Here is a 16,200-nt window from a genome sequence, read left to right as displayed (position 1 = left end):
ATATGCATTTTGATACACAGTTTACCTTAGTATAAGCACATTACTTGGCCAAAGAACTGCATCACAAAATTTGGAGAACTGCAAATTTAGGGAAACTATTATTTATTTATTAGATTTATATACCACCCTGTGTTTTCATTCATGTATTGTTTCAGGAAGTGCACATTAGGTATGTTCATCTTTAAATGTAAATGGAATCACATTTCCCCTCATTTTTTCTTGAAACAACTGGGAACAACACAGCAACAACTTACAAGCCTTGTGCATAGTGTCCATGACAGAGGTCAGGGCTGGCCTAATACATTTTGATGCGCAGCAAACAGGTGTTGGAAATGCAACAGTAGGGATTATTCTCAGTGCAATTTAAGAATTAACTTTTAGTGCTAAAGTTGGCTAACCAAGAAGGTGATGGAAGTGTTGCTTAGCAACCAGTCAGCATGGCATGATGGTCACTGGGGAAACTTGTGCTTTGATTGGCTCTGTAGTTCTGAGGGAATTTTCTCCTGTATATTTAGTTGTTGTATGGCTCCCTGCGAGGGACAAAACATGAACTACTAACAAAAACAAAAACACTCTGTTTATTTCTCCTCAAGTTATGCACCCATTAGTGTTGGTTTCATTCCCTCCGGACTCTAGTACAGTCATACCTCAGGTTAAATACGCTTAGAGTTGAGCATGTTCAAGTTGCGCTCCGCAGCAACCTGGAAGTAGCGGAGCGCGTTACTTCCGGGTTTCGCCGCTTGCGCATGCGCAGATGCTCAAAATGATGTCATGCGCAGAAGCGGTGAAAAGTGACGCGTGCAGACATGCCGTCGCTAGATATGTTTACCTCTAGATGCGAACGGGGCTACGGAACGGATCCCATTTGTATCTAGAGGTACCACTGTATTTAATTAGCTCTGCTAACATCCCCGTCCCCACAAACCTACAAGCACCTCTTACTCTCCCTGGAATTGAAATTAAATAACTAACAATTTGCTGCCATTTCATGATATTGATGTTCAGCTGCCTGAGAAAACCACCTCACTCTGCCTTGTGATAGTGCCAGCCCTGTGATGGACTAAAGGATGCAGGGACAAATTTAGAGAATAACCTTCATTTTGAGGCCCTACTTTTGAGGATTTATCCTAGGAAGAGAAAGCTGGACAAGATGGATCTTGACATGATCTAACAAGGCAATTGTGTATTTTTATAGGGTGAGGCAAATTGTAGCTTTGAACCACCAAAGTGTTTATCCGATAATGGACTTGTAACCAGTGAGGTGACTTGTAATTTATTTGCAAAACTCAATGTATGGAGAAAGCATTTTTTAAAAAAATGTGTCTTGGAGACATCACTCAAATGAGATGCCGCCTCTCAAGACTTGTATCTTTATGAGGGGAATTTGAATACAAAACAAGAGTCTTTATGCCTCTTACTCACATTAATTCATGCAGAACCATGTTATAAGAGGACTAAAGAGGCAGTTTTTCACTCAGTACCGAGACAGGAGCCTACCTTGATTTACAGACTTGCTGCGAAAATGCCACTTTCATAGCCTGATAGATGCCTATTAAATGCAAATTGGGAAAGCGGTGAGATATCACCGTCATCCCATCTGCATTCTGTGGAAGGTTTGATGGTAGGAGTAGAAAAGAAGTCCAGAATATATGTCTTCTGTGGCTGAAGTCCCTGTGGATCAGTGCATGGGGGCAGGTGCACGGTTTTGCTGCTACAGGTGTAGAAAAGTCTACATAGTGCCAAAATATAGCCAAGAAGGACAATTTCCCTTGTCCTTGGGCTTTTTCAGTGTTCAGATCAACACCTACGACAACTTGGAGGACATACGTGGCAATTGGCTTTCTTGGAAGATGCTGGGAAGTATTTTGCCCAAGCAATCAATTTCTAATTCTGTGGGAGGCTTGTTGCAACTGCTGAAAATTGCCTGTAGTGTGTTTCCATTTATGCAATAGGTGTCAGAAATATGGTTTCTGGGGTATTTCCAGCATATGAAAACTGCTGATCCTCCTCTTGATGAACACTACTCTCTCTTTCACTCTCTCGCACACATAACTTCACATTTCCCCATTTCTTTATATCTATTCACTAGGCTCTAAAAGTTCATAGAAACGTTATGCAGCCCTCCTTTGTTGGCTGTTCCTATGCATTCCCTACAACTGTATTCCATCTCTTCTCCGTTTTCTTCTTCAGTGACAACCTGCTCTCATGAGTAAAGTGAAACCCACAAGCATCTCCCCAAAGGGTAACTGGGAAAATATAATACACTTAAAGGAGTCCCCATAGTGTGCAGAAAACCCTTTCAAATGCAGTTTTGGACTAGAAGCTAGAAGAAGTAAGTTTGTAAAGGATGTTCTGCTCATTGCAAATTAGCCATCTTCATCTCTTTCTTCAAATTGTTTCTAAACTCCTGTTTTGTTTATAGTTACAGCTGCTAGGATAATACACAAAATTAAAGCTCCAGAATATAATTATCCTTAAGATTCCAAAAGCTGACTATCTGTTAGTAATGGATAAATACAAAGCACGGAGCTTTGCTAACTGTGCTACAGATTTGCATAAATAACATGGCTACAAATGCACTGCATCCTGGTTTAATACAGAAGGTAAAATGAAGCTAAACTTATCCTGCATTTTGCAGAAACATCCAATATTTATTTGCAAGGCTTAACCAAAGGAGCCGTTTCAATCCTTTGTCTTTCCTCTCTGTCGCAAATTAACAGTTAGGTCTGCCAACATCTCAACAATTTGTCGAGAAGGGGGAAAAAATCCCCTCTCAAGATAAAAAAAAGAAAATGGAAGATAGGATTATTACCTCTCATCTCAACAAGTTTGAAATACTGTATATATTGCACAGCTTAGACAAGCATTTCTAATAGATTATGTGGTCAGTGGAGGCTTGGCCAGTAGGTTTACTGGGGCAATAACCTATCAAATGAAAATTCAAGGCATTAAAAAAGAAGTTTTCCTCAAAATCTCAAAGCAACACACTTTCCTTGTTTTATTCTTTTTTCATAAAATCTTAGCACTGTAGAGTTAGAATGGACCCCCAAGACCAATCCCCTTCAATACAGGAAAGTGTGTGATACACATACTCTCATACCCCAATTAAAAATCAAGGACAGGCAGGCTGCATGTTTATATCCATTCCATTTTTCCTCTGAAGAGGAATATCAAGGTGGCATTCATGGGTCTCCCTTTCCTTGCATTATTCTCACAACAACCCTGTGAGGAGGCTGAGAGATAGTGACAGGTCCAAAACGACACAGTGAGCTTCGTGACTGACTGGTGATTGTATCCTTCCACCAGGGATGGCGTGTCCCATCTCGCTGCCTGAGGCAAAACAGGGAATGTGCTGCAGTGCTGTCCCACCACCGCCCTGCCCCACTGAAACCGCCCTTACCTGGCAACAGCAGCTTCCGGCAAGATATCACTGAAATCACATAAGATGTTGAGTTTTATTGTACACCACCATGATATCATTTTATGACTTGGCAGTTTATACTTATATTAGTATAAATTACTACAAATAAGTAAATAAATATTATTGTTGTCAATGTATAGAAAGGAGTAACAATGCTGAGCATTTCTGATTCACCAGGTCATCACCAAGAAAATGCCCATTGGGTTATTTTGTTAGAACCATCTACATGCATTTGGCATCTGTTAAGATCAGAGTTTAAAAACTGTTTCTTTAGAATTTTTTTTGTCTAATAAATGGGCATGAAATTGGTTTAATAGCTCCAGGTGGAAAGAACTTTCTAATATATAACTGTATCTCATTCTTGCAGGCCCCATCGTGTGATTTACCATGGAAAAACTGCTCTGCGGCATCCTGGTGTTTGGAGTGGCTGTTGTGGTCAACGCTTGTCCGAAATATTGTGTCTGCCAGAACCTGTCTGAGTCACTGGGGACTCTTTGCCCTTCCAAGGGCCTCCTTTTTGTACCACCAGACATAGACAGGAGGACTGTTGAACTCCGTCTTGGGGGCAACTTCATTATCAACATCAGTAGACAGGACTTTGCCAACATGACGGGCCTTGTTGACCTTACATTATCTAGGAATACCATCAGTTACATACAGCCCTATTCTTTTGCTGACCTAGAGAGCCTACGGTCCTTGCATTTGGATAGTAACAGGCTGCCTGACATTGGGGAGGATATTTTGAGAGGCCTGATTAATCTTCAGCACTTGATTATAAACAACAACCAGTTGAGCTGCATTTCAGATGAAGCCTTTGAAGACTTCTTGTTCACCTTGGAAGATCTGGATCTTTCTTACAATAACCTCAGAAGCATCCCTTGGGAATCTATAAGGAAGATGGTAAACTTGCACCAGATTAGTTTAGACCATAATTTGATAGATTATATTACAGAGGGTACCTTTGCAGATCTTCAGAAACTGGCCAGGTTGGATCTAACCTCCAACAGACTTCAGAAGCTGCCTCCTGATCCCATATTTGCCAGATCCCAAACAGCTCCATTAACCTCAACTCCATTCTCCACACCTTTATCTCTGAGCTTTGGTGGAAACCCTTTGCATTGCAACTGTGAACTGATGTGGCTGCGGCGTCTTGACAGAGATGATGATATGGAAACTTGTGCTTCTCCCCCAGGACTAAAAGGGAGGTACTTTTGGTATGTCCGGGAAGAGGAGTTCATTTGTGAGCCTCCCTTGATCACACAGCACACCCACAAATTGTTGGTTTTAGAAGGACAAACAGCCACCTTGAAGTGCAAAGCAATTGGAGATCCATCTCCAGTTATTCACTGGGTGGCACCAGATGATCGACTTATTGGGAATTCTTCAAGGACAGCTGTTTATGACAATGGCACCTTGGAAATCCTGATCACAACATCCAAGGATTATGGGACATTCACGTGCATAGCGGCAAATGCTGCTGGAGAGTCTACTGCAACGATTGAGCTGTCAATTGTCCAGCTTCCCCATCTCAGCAATGGAACAGGCCGGGCCGCCCCACCAAAATCAAGGCTTTCTGACATCACCAGCTCTACCAAGTCAAATCGAGGGGAAACCAAGGGGCCACCTGAAAGGGCTGTGTTGGTCTCTGAGGTTACAACTACCTCAGCTTTGGTCAAATGGACAGTAAGCAAGTCAGCTCCAAGAGTTAAAATGTACCAGCTACAGTATAACTGCTCTGATGATGAGGTTCTAATTTACAGGTAAGTGTGACTGGCTGTCAGCTTTTCTTAGAAGAGAAATGATGGGGTGGCAGGTGATTTGGTTGAATAAGTTGTAATATGTGCCTTCATCTGATAGACTTGTCACAGAAGACAAGAACTGATGGATAGTGATTCTCCTTTCCTCAGTCCAAGTTGTGGCACATATTAGGAAGGGATCGAAAGGAAACATAGCTCAGAAATCAACTTGCAGTGGCTATGCTCCTCACTGTGACTAAAGTGGCCTTCTTAAAATTCCTAGTTCCATCAGCCAATGTTGATCTGTAGTTTATTAGCCCATAGCAAATGAAACAGCTTAGCCTCCTCCATTTAATGGGAAGTTCTGTCCTCTCCTCTTCCCATAAACATTCTGCCTTCTCCTTTGTGAGATGCCAAACCTGCCTCATGTTGTCCCTTGGCTTCCTATTGCCCAGTAATCTTATCAAATATGCATGCGACCGCGAATACAAATGGTGAGCTGTGACCTTGTTTGAGAAAGTATCCACAGCTTGTTACTCCAGCAATATTCCAAGAGTAATATTGTGCTCATTACAAATGAACATTTATCATGAACATTTTCAGATACAGCAGGGAAAAAATGACTGCTGCGACTGAAAACTAAGTGCAGATTAGGTTGGCCCTAAGATCCTTTGACAGAAGATGGGCAGCTTGTTCTTTTTCATGGTCACAGAGAAGCCATCCTTTGTGTTCTCTGTTCTGCACATTTCATAACTTCTCAATTCTTTTGAAATATTGAATGGGGAAGAGGATGAAGAGCCAACCCTTCCACCCTCAGTGAAGACTATTGATTTTTTTTAAGGTACAAATTGCATATCAGAGTGAGCTTCTTGTTTAGACAGTAGGATGCCGCAGCCTTCACAGGGTCATGCTTCGGCCATATGAAGGGGATCTCAGGGTTGCAGTGACCACCTGCAAATTAGTAGGCCTAGGAAATAATGATAAATATTTCCCATCAATCCTGCAAGGGCACAAAGCATGAAAGTCTATCAGACTGAGAATCTCAAGTGCTGGAAATGTTTGTGCTGGTGTTATTAAGATTAATGGCAATGCCGACCAGCTATTCTAGGTATGTTCCTATGGAATTTCTACATTATACGCTTGCCCTCTGCATCTGCCTGTTATGTACAGTTAAGAGGGGAATAACAGACCCACAGTATAACACTGAGAACCCTTTAACCAGGTCTTTGGTTTGAGTAGACATATTTCCTCCTCTTACATTGCTTTCCTTTATTGTGCATTGCAGTTCTGCTCTGCTGTTTTGATTTTTTGCTGTAGGCTGGGTTTTTTGTTTTGTTTTTATTTGATAATTTTAATTCATATTTGTAATTATTAGATATTTGTAACCCATCCTGGGACCATTTTGGGAAGGGTGGGCTACAAATACAAACAAACAAACAAACAATAAATAAATAAATATCCAGGTCTGTGCTGGATACTTCCTTGAAGGGGTGATGTGATGGTAATATTGTGCTAAGCCTGACATGGACCCACAACTTTAGCTCCACCAGGAATACAGTCTGAACTGTTGACTTCTTGAGAAAGAAGAGGAGGAGAAGTAGACGAGAAAGAGAGGAAGGAAGAAGTGGAAGACCAAGAGTTGCCAGGCTCTGATCCTGGGAAGGCTAGAGTAGATGAGGGGAGTGCTAAGTGCAAAGAAAAGTGCAATACTTCCCTGGAGGGAGGAGAGAATAATTTTGCACAGCAAAAGCATGACCCCTCCTTCTCTCTTAGAAAAGAGAGTGTGAAGAAAAGTTAAAGGCTGTGATCCACAGTCTGTTTGCACAGCACAGTCCTCCCAAGAGAGGGGGGAACTTGTGATGCATTTCATACTGCAGATGACCTTAGGAGCTAGAGGGAAGAATTCCCAGCACAAGAGTCATAATGGCCAGATAGACTTGTAAAGAAACAACAGCTTCCTGTACTCTTTGTTAGGCATTGCCGTGCTCTCCCTCAAATATAGAAAGTGTTGAGGACCATCATGGAGGAGCTAATGTACACTAATGATGGCTGAAGTACAGGGATCAGATCCACTGAAACAATACACCCAATTATCTTTCCAGTGGACCCTGAGACACAACTTCCTACCAAGAATACAGTTTCCTAGTCCAGTGGTTCCCAAATTTCTCCCCCTGGGCATTACTGACAATCTCTGAAGGTTTTTGTGAACCACTTAATGTTGTTTTCCCCCTGCCTGTTTTAGCAATTGTTATGCACTGTGCTAGATGCTGTGTGGTTTTTATTGTATTTTTGTTGCTTCTTTAATTTCTTATATTGTATAACACTTAGCATTTTACAGAATTCGGATTATAATAACAATGAACTACAGTATAGAAAGAGCAATAAAAATACAATTTAAAATCAGTATGGATATTTAATGCAAACATGCCATGGACTACATGAATGAAGTTTGAGATTGCCTGCCCTAGTCAAACACAGTCCGGCTTCTGTAATGGGAACCTTGCAATTCCTGGCTAGAATGTCCCCATGTGGGCTGGGATATATTGAATAGCATATGCAAATTGCAATCCTACTGAAGGTGAAGGACGTTGACAAATCTGGCCCATGACTTCATGATCCTGCTGGCTGGAACTATGTTAGAATGAAGAAATTCTTCTTTTGCTCCTGAAATGTGGATCTGAGAAACGCTTTGCAACTGTTGGATTTATGACAGACTTAGCCTCATTTTATTTTGCTGTATTTCTTATTAAGGGTGATAAAAGCAAGTCTGCAAATTAAGAATTACTGCAGCATCTCAGTCTGCGTAATGGTTATATTCACACTATGAAAATGTATATTGGATATTTCCCGAGATTTATATTTTTCATATATATTTTACAGCCAGAGGAGGATAATCTGTAAAATATAAAAAATGTTCCATGTCTCAAGCATATTTAAGTAATTGTGGGCTGACTGGATTACTTAAGATTAGATTTTATTATATATAAATAGCCTGCAACGCTAAATATTTTTACTAGGAAGTCCCACTGAACTCTGTGGAATATATTTCCAAATAAAATTGGATAGGATTGGACTGTTATTTAGATTTTATTTTTATCCTAATGGGGAGATTGAGGATTTAAGATACTGCAAATTTGCAATATATTTGTATCTGTATTGGTGCATATAAAGCTGTCTCACACTGAATAAGACCACAGGCCCATCTATCTCAGTGCCACCTACACAAGCTACAACAGCTCTCCAAGGTTTCAGACATAATTCTATCCCAGCTCTCCCTAGATATGCCAGAGATTGAATATGGGACCTTCTGAATGCAAAACACACGTTGTTATGTGTATTATGTTGATGCCTCTGGCACCAATTGGGTGAACTGGTGTGATGGCACAGGCTTTTCAGGAACTTTCCAAATGCTAAGGGGTTCACTTGGAATGTTTTTGAAGATTCCCAGTACTTAGGGCAGAATATTTGCCTTCTGTGTGACATGGGGTCAGTTTGACTGGGATGGAAATTTGATGCAGGTCCTTGGTTCAGCAGTGTTGAGCTGGTTGAAGACAGGTAAACAGGTAGATGCTTGTGTTAGGGGTAAGGAACTAGGTAAAGGTAAAGGGACCCCTGACCACTAGGTCCAGTCGTGACCGACTCTGGGGTTGCGGCGCTCATCTCGCTTTATTGGTCGAGGGAGCCGGCGTACAGCTTCTGGGTCATGTGGTCAGCATGACTAAGCCGCTTCTGGCGAAACAGAGCAGCGCCCGGAAACGCCGTTTACCTTCCCGCCGGAGCAGTACCTATTTATCTACTTGCACTTTGATGTGCTTTCAAACTGCTAGGTTGGCAGGAGCAGGGACCGAGCAACAGGAGCTCACGCCGTTGCAGGGATTCGAACCGCCGAGCTTCTGATCGGCAAGTCCTAAGCTCTGTGGTTTAACCCACAGCACCACCCGCGTCCCTAGGCAGTGCTTTTTTCTGGGGGGATGCAGGGGTACACATACCCCTAAACATTTTGTGAATCTAACGGTAGAAAAAAACTAAAAATTGTAAAAAAAATTAGTTTCTTCTCTAGCATGGTGATTGTTAAGTTTCGTTGTTTCCACCTCTGATGGTGGCCTCATTTCCTTTCCTGGTGTAATGCATGTTCTTTGTACTTTTGTCCATTTACTGTATTTATTTTTCCTGATCTGAACTAGAAAATGGTGATTTTCTTGAGTCAAAATGAGAGTACCCCTAAACATTATTTTATTTTAGAAAAAAAGCACTGGAACTTGGGATACACAAGGAATTCAGCAGCTGCAAAGTCTGATATAATCTAACATGATCCACAACTCCAGAACTAATATGTGGATTAGAATTTAATTATCCACCAGCTTTGACCCTTCTCAACTGTCCCTGAATGCATAAAATATGGTTCTCGGCGTAGCTAAAATGGGGTGGGGTGTGCAGCTTAAAATGAGCATTTAAAAAAACAAAAAAACAACATGCAGGTTGGTTTATAAAAAAAGATCACAGAATAATTCAGAAATGAGATAGAATAAATGTATGAGTGAATGCATGTGCAGGTGGCACAGACCAGAAATAGGCTGATTTGTCCATCCCTAAATAGACTGCTCTTAAGTGGTAGACTTAGCAACTGGGAAGATGAAAAGCAGAGAAATGTAAAGAAACAGTAGAGAAAACAGGGAAATGTTGCAAGAGGGGGCTATTGAGAATGAATAAACCTTAAAGCATTTGAGACTCTAAGAGAATCTAAAGTTAAATTTGGGGGCGATAGGAACTGTGCTCTGGCAACATTGGTGGGCCAATGATTTCCCACCCTAACATAGAGCCTATAGGTGTACTCTTTACCAACCAGTGCCTTCCAGATGCTTTGGACTACAACTCCCATCAGCCCCAGCCAGCACTGCTGTGGCTGAAAGAGTTGTACACAAATGGCAGGAAAGAAGCAGTCAATTAGAAGTGAGGCATTTGGACTGGCAACCTTAACAGGGCAACAAGAGCCAAAAATCAGGAAGGACACACATAGGAAGAAGTGCTCTTTTAAGATGGCACTTTCAGCCTACAATATGATGATGATGATAACTATATGTTGCAAAGCCAATTGAATGAAACTAAAAGGTGCTCAGCATTTTGGAGGATGGCACATCCTTAACACTAGCGTGTAAATTTTAGCTTTGTAAACTAACGTGTGAGCTAATCCTCCCCATTGGGAATAAAATGTTTCGGCTCCCGAATGATCAAAAACTGGAAGTGAGTGTTCCGGTTTTTGAACGTTCTTTTGGAAGCCAAGCGTCTGACGGGGCATCCAATTGGGTGCAGGAGCTGTGCTTTGAAAGTTGAACGCTTTGGAGGTTGAACGGACTTCTGGAATGGATTCTGTTCGACTTCTGAGGTACAACTGTATTGTCCATGTGAAAATTGAATGGTGGAGAAATGTCCCAAGCATGTCATATCATAGGTAAAGGTAAAGGGACCCCTGACCATTAGGACCAGTTGTGACTGACTCTGGCGTTGCAGTGCTCAGCTCGCTTTATTGGCCGAGGGAGCCAGCATTTGTCCGCAGACAGCTTCGGAGTCATGTGGCCAGCATGACTAAGCCGCTTCTGGCGAACAGAGCAGCGCACGGAAACACCGTTTACCTTCCTGCCGGAGCGGTCTCTATTTGTCTACTTGCACTTTGACGTGCTTTTGAACTGCTAGGTTGGCAGGAGCAGGGACTGAACAACAGGAGCTCACCCCGTCGTGGGGATTCGAACCGCCGACCTTCTGATTGGCAAGTCCTAGGCTCTGTGGTTTAACCCACAGCACCACCCGCGTCCCTGTCATATCATAAGATGGGACCAAAAGCACATCTAGTGAGACCCCCAGGTATAGGGCTGTATATAAATTCAATAAACAACAACAACAACAGTCCAGCATCCTATTCTCACTGGCTAATTGGATGCCTATGGGAAGCCTGCTAGCAATTGCATTCTCCTGCTCAGGATGCTCAACAACTGGTATTCAGATTGGCATATCCCTTTTTGACAAGTCAGAAAGATTTGTGGATGGAACGGGGAAAGTTCTTCACTACCCTCTGACTGAGATTTAAGGTTGCAACCGTATGTCTACTTGTGCCTCTGCTACTGGTTCATACTCACTCTCTGTCTTCCTCAACATGAGCCCAATTAGCTAGCTGCAGAGTCTACCTGCTGAGCATGGTCTGTGGCATGTGGGTGGCGTGAAGAGAACTCCCCTGGTTTCTAGCTTTGCAAACAGCTGACCTGCAGCAGTTCCAGTGCAGTATGCCATCTTCTGTACTCCTTTTTGTGGGTGACAGACTGCCCTGAACAATTAAACTTCAAGAGGTTAAACTTTGAACATCAGACAGAAGAACTGTTGGTTAAAAAGAAATGTGAGGAAATGGAATGGCCTGAAAGACTGTTCTGAAGCTGCACAATTAATCGTAGTATCCGGGCAGGTAGAAGAAGCAGGCTTTTTAAAAAATCCTTTAATGAAAGATGAGGAACCTGTGGCCATCCAGATATTGCTGTCTTTAACTTCCACCTTCCCTGATCATTGGCCATGGTGGCTGGGGCTGATGGGAGTCAGAGTCCAGTAACATCTGGAGAGGCTCAGGTTCCACATCCCTATTCTACAGGCAGAAAGAAGTCCCCAAGAAAGGGCTCTACTCCCTCAAGATCTTAAACTTATTAACAGAATCCAAACGTTACTGCCCAGACAGAGATGTTGATGGGTCCTAAATGTGAGCATTGTTATGACATGTTCTGCCAATACATGCCAATTGTCATCAGGATTGTTACTTTGAGGAAACAGACATCCCAATCATGATCCCCTTTGTCAATTACATCAGGGAACTCCTGCAGCTATGGCTTGACTACAAATTTCTGTGGTGTGTTTTATTTGTGACATCTCTTGATGATGCTCCAGTGTGTAAGACAAATCAGAATAACAATAGGGTTGCTGTAAATGTAAGTTTTGCAGGGTCTCAGACTGAAAGAGGATAGGGAAAAGCTGAAATCTGCAAGAGTTCATTTGATCTCTAATGCCAAGTATAATGCCCGTCCATGCATCCAAAAAACATGTGATGACTTAAACTGGGTAGGGAGAGTTTTTACACATCCAGCTGTGCTTGTTCTACCCACAACATTCCCACATGGAGTGTGAAGGTTTGATGATTGTTTAGAAGTACATTAAAAGCCTCCCCATGAATATTAACCTTGCATTATAAGGGGGGCTGCTGCAGACCTGCTCAAAATGGGAAGGTTGGGGTGGAGTGGGCATGCCCAAAATGTGAAGGGGCATTGAAGACTCAACCAAAGTCTCCCTTTCCAGTTTAAGCCTTCCTGCAGTCTTTTGAATGTATGAATTGGGCAATTGATGCAATAGAATGCAATGAGAAATGGATCAGCATGAGCAAGCTTGTGAAAGGGTCCTAAACATCCTCACACACACAACCCATGAAACAACCCAGTTCTATTAACTGTAACCCAACTCTCAAAACTCAAAAACTTTCAAATGTGACTTAGTAGCCTGATGAAGAAAGTTCTATGGAATATGGTGGGGCTGATGTCCAAGTAAATGAAAAGGCTCCTATATAGCATGAGATGAAACAGCTTGTTCAGAGACAGATGTGGAAATTTCGTATCTGGCAATGATTTCCATATTGGATTTTTTTTTTCCATTCACAGTGACCTTTAGCTATATAAACATTTTTTGTGTATCGTTAAGACCTAAAAATGTGACTGCTGCTGTTGCCATAGCAATGTGCTATGTTATTAACAGAATGCTAGGATGTCACTGTGAAATCATGATGCCACAGAGTGAGTTCAAATGAATGGTGGAAATGGCAAATGAGATGGGGACTGCAGCACAGGAAGATGCTATGGTGCCTAGTCCACGAGAGTTCTGCCATGTCTATCATGTGCAGCAGGTACATGGCTCAACATCTCCTTGCTCAGCTCAGCTTTCAAAATTAATCCAATAAGATGTGAGTTCTGATGGTGGTGTTGTGTAGTGGCTAGAGTTTTGGACTAGGACCTAGGAGTCCAGGGTTCAAATCGCCACTCAGCCATGAAGCCGACTGGGTCACCTTGGGCCAATTACCTCCTCTTACCTGAATCTACCCCACAGGGTGGTTGTGAGGATAAAATGAGAAGAAGAAAACTATGTATGTCACCTTGAGCTCCTTGGAGGAAAAGTGGGATATAAATACAAGCCAAGATCACTTCAGTATACCATCTGAATCCAGCTAGATTACAAACATAGAATGCATGGATAAGGGGGTACTATTAAGTGGAGTGTGGTCTATTGGCAGAAGATGTTTCAGGTGGGGGGGAGGCGTTGGCTGCTATATGTTGGTCACTATCAAACTGGCAGTGTGTAACACTACTTTTGCTTTGTAATGGGTGTGCAACATCCAATTATTTGGAAAATCTCTTTTAATGTAGCAAATCATGTTTTTGAAGATTTGTGCATTAGAGTCATAGTTCCAAACTCTGCCTTGGGAATCTTACTTACGAAAGGCTGGCTGTGTTCCCTGTAACTTTGGTGTTAATCAGCTGCAAAGACATGGGGGTTGTACTTGTGGAAGTGAACATATCACAGGAAGTTTTCTGGATGTTAAGAAAATTATCTCTAGCAACTCTTTAAGCCACTCAGTGATGCTCTGTTTTAGCGCTGTCACTAATTGTTTATCTAACTCATCAAAGGCTCTACATTCTCACTCGAGGCACATTCAGGATGAGTAACGCCACAGTGCTTACCCACAACAGCTGCCACATTTCCTCTCTTAGCCGCCCAGCACCCAAATGACAAGGCCCTCCCTGGCCCTTTCAGTATGGAGAAGCTACTCCATGGAAAGTCTGTTTTGTTTAAACTTCAAATGACTCACCGTTGTCATGTGTGAGTTGGATGTTTTAACTTATTCATGTTTGTGCACGTGGTGAATATTAAAAGCCAATGAAAAGGGCCACTGGCTCCCTCTCTTGTGTCAATATAAGGAATTCCCCATATTACATTGTGTAGGAGATATTGCAAAAGAACAAAATTGAACGGGCTAAATTTATTTTGTACATGTTTTGTATTTGGGTGTAGGAAATATTATTAGGAACCTAGGAAGCCGCCTTCTACAGAGTCAGGGTGTAAAGAACCCAAAGAGTACTCACTAATGGTTCCCCATTATCCTGGGGGGAAAGAGACAAGTGGGGCGCCCCATGGTTCTGTTCTGGGCCCGTTGTTGTTCAACGTCTTATTGTTCAACTGTAGGGACATCAAGGGTGAATGCAAGGCATTTATTTAAGCAACAAGTATCAGATTTCATACATCTCTAGCAATTTGGTACCAACATACTTTAAAGACCATATCCTCTCACAGTAACCTCTTTGGACATTAAAATCATTCTTGAAGCCATACACACCTTGAGGATTGATGCACACCTAAGACAGAGTCTTTTCTCTTTTGACACTCCAACTTGGGAATGATCACTCTGGGGAGGGTCACCTGACACTGAGTCTGATATGTTTTCACAGGCAGATGAAAATGTTTTTACTTACACAGGCTGGGACCCTACCTGCCCACCGACTGTCTCACCAGAGTGGTGCATGCTCTGGTTATCTCCCGCTTCGGCTACTGCAATGCACTCTACATTGGGCTACCTTTGAAGGTGACTCAGAAACTATAACTAACCCAAAATGTGGCAGCTAGACTGGTGAATGGGAGTGGCCACCGAGACCTTATAACACTGGTATTGAAAGATCTACTTTGGTTCCCAGTATGTTTCCGAGCACAATTCAAAATCTTGGTGCTGAGCTTTAAAGCCCTAAATGGCCTCGGCCCAGTATACCTGAAGGAGCGTCTCCATCACTGAGCCCAGACACTGAGGTCCAGCTCCAAGGGCCTTCTGGCAGTTCCTTCACTGCAAGAAGTGAGGTTACAGGGAACTAGGCAGAATGCCCTCCCTTCAGATGTCAAGGAAATAAACAACTATCTGACTTTTAGAAGACATCTGAAAGCAGCCCTGTTTAGGGAAGTTTTTAATGTTTGATCTTTTATCATGTTTTTAGTATTCTGTTGGGAGCCACCCAGAGTGGCTGGGGTATAAATTTGTTGTTGTTAATGTTTTTAGACTGTTGATCTAACTTAACATCACAGTGGACACATTTTATTTTGGGCAGCTCTGTTTGTTCTTTACTGTGTTTGTGTTTGTGTGTGTGTTTATCCTGTTTTAAATTACTGTTAATTTCTGTGGCTGTCTTTGGGCTGAAGAATGAGATAAGATATGAAAGGATGAACTAAGCAGGGGCATTTTCATGTAAAATCAATGCCATGTACTCTGCTTGAACTTCACGTGTGGAAGAATTCATTTTCCCTATCCACACCTTTGCTTTGAGCTCCTGAAGTAATGGCTCCAACTGAGATTAAATGGCTTGCGCAAGTCAGCTCCTTTTCTCTCACCTTTCTTTCCTCCACCTTAAGAAATGGTTGAAACCCACTTGTTTGGCAGAACCATTTCTGTTCTGAAAACTAAACACAAGAAGACAAGAAAAAAGATTACTGCCACATGACGAAAGTCTAGAAGGCATCTCTCATTGAAAAGAAATGGTGTGCAGGGGAAACTCACCTATATATAGCTCAGTTTGTAAGTCAGCATGAATGTGTGCATCTATTAATTTCAGATCTCCTGGTTTCTCATTTACCCCAGTCTTTAATTCAGTTCTCCACATTTCTGCAGCAATTTTCAGTTTTTAAAAACAAAATTCTGATTAAATTTGACAGCATTTTAGTGCAAATTTCTCCTACTCAACACATTTAGAGAAGTGCAGATTTTGAAGGAGGACTGTATTTTGGTTCTCATATTGCTTCAGAAAGTGCAAATTAATTAGATTCACCTTTAAATGCAAACCCCATCAAATTTCTCCCCTATTCCAATAAGCTAGTTAAGAGAATGTGCATGACTTTTGGCCAATTTACTCCTATTGATTTAAATTAGGCTAAGAATAAAATCACTTCTTTTCTCACATCTGCATAGTCAGCTGGCCAACCACAGGGCTT

General features: G+C 42.0%; 1 protein-coding gene across 5 annotated transcripts in view; it reads left to right on the top strand.

The window, feature by feature from the left end:
* The window catches only part of LRFN2 (leucine rich repeat and fibronectin type III domain containing 2), a 246,604-nt gene that overhangs the window by 189,526 nt on the left and 40,878 nt on the right, over nt 1–16,200 (top strand). For all 5 annotated transcript variants that reach the window (XM_053382945.1, XM_053382948.1, XM_053382949.1 and 2 more), the window contains one exon: nt 3,789–5,181. In XM_053382945.1, coding sequence (XP_053238920.1) covers nt 3,809–5,181 — 1,373 coding nt within the window. In that variant the 5' untranslated portion in view covers nt 3,789–3,808. The remainder of the gene's footprint in view (nt 1–3,788; nt 5,182–16,200) is intronic.

Source organism: Podarcis raffonei, chromosome 3, assembly GCF_027172205.1.
Source record: "Podarcis raffonei isolate rPodRaf1 chromosome 3, rPodRaf1.pri, whole genome shotgun sequence".
NCBI lineage: Eukaryota > Metazoa > Chordata > Lepidosauria > Squamata > Lacertidae > Podarcis > Podarcis raffonei.
This window is presented reverse-complemented; position numbering and strand designations above follow the sequence as displayed.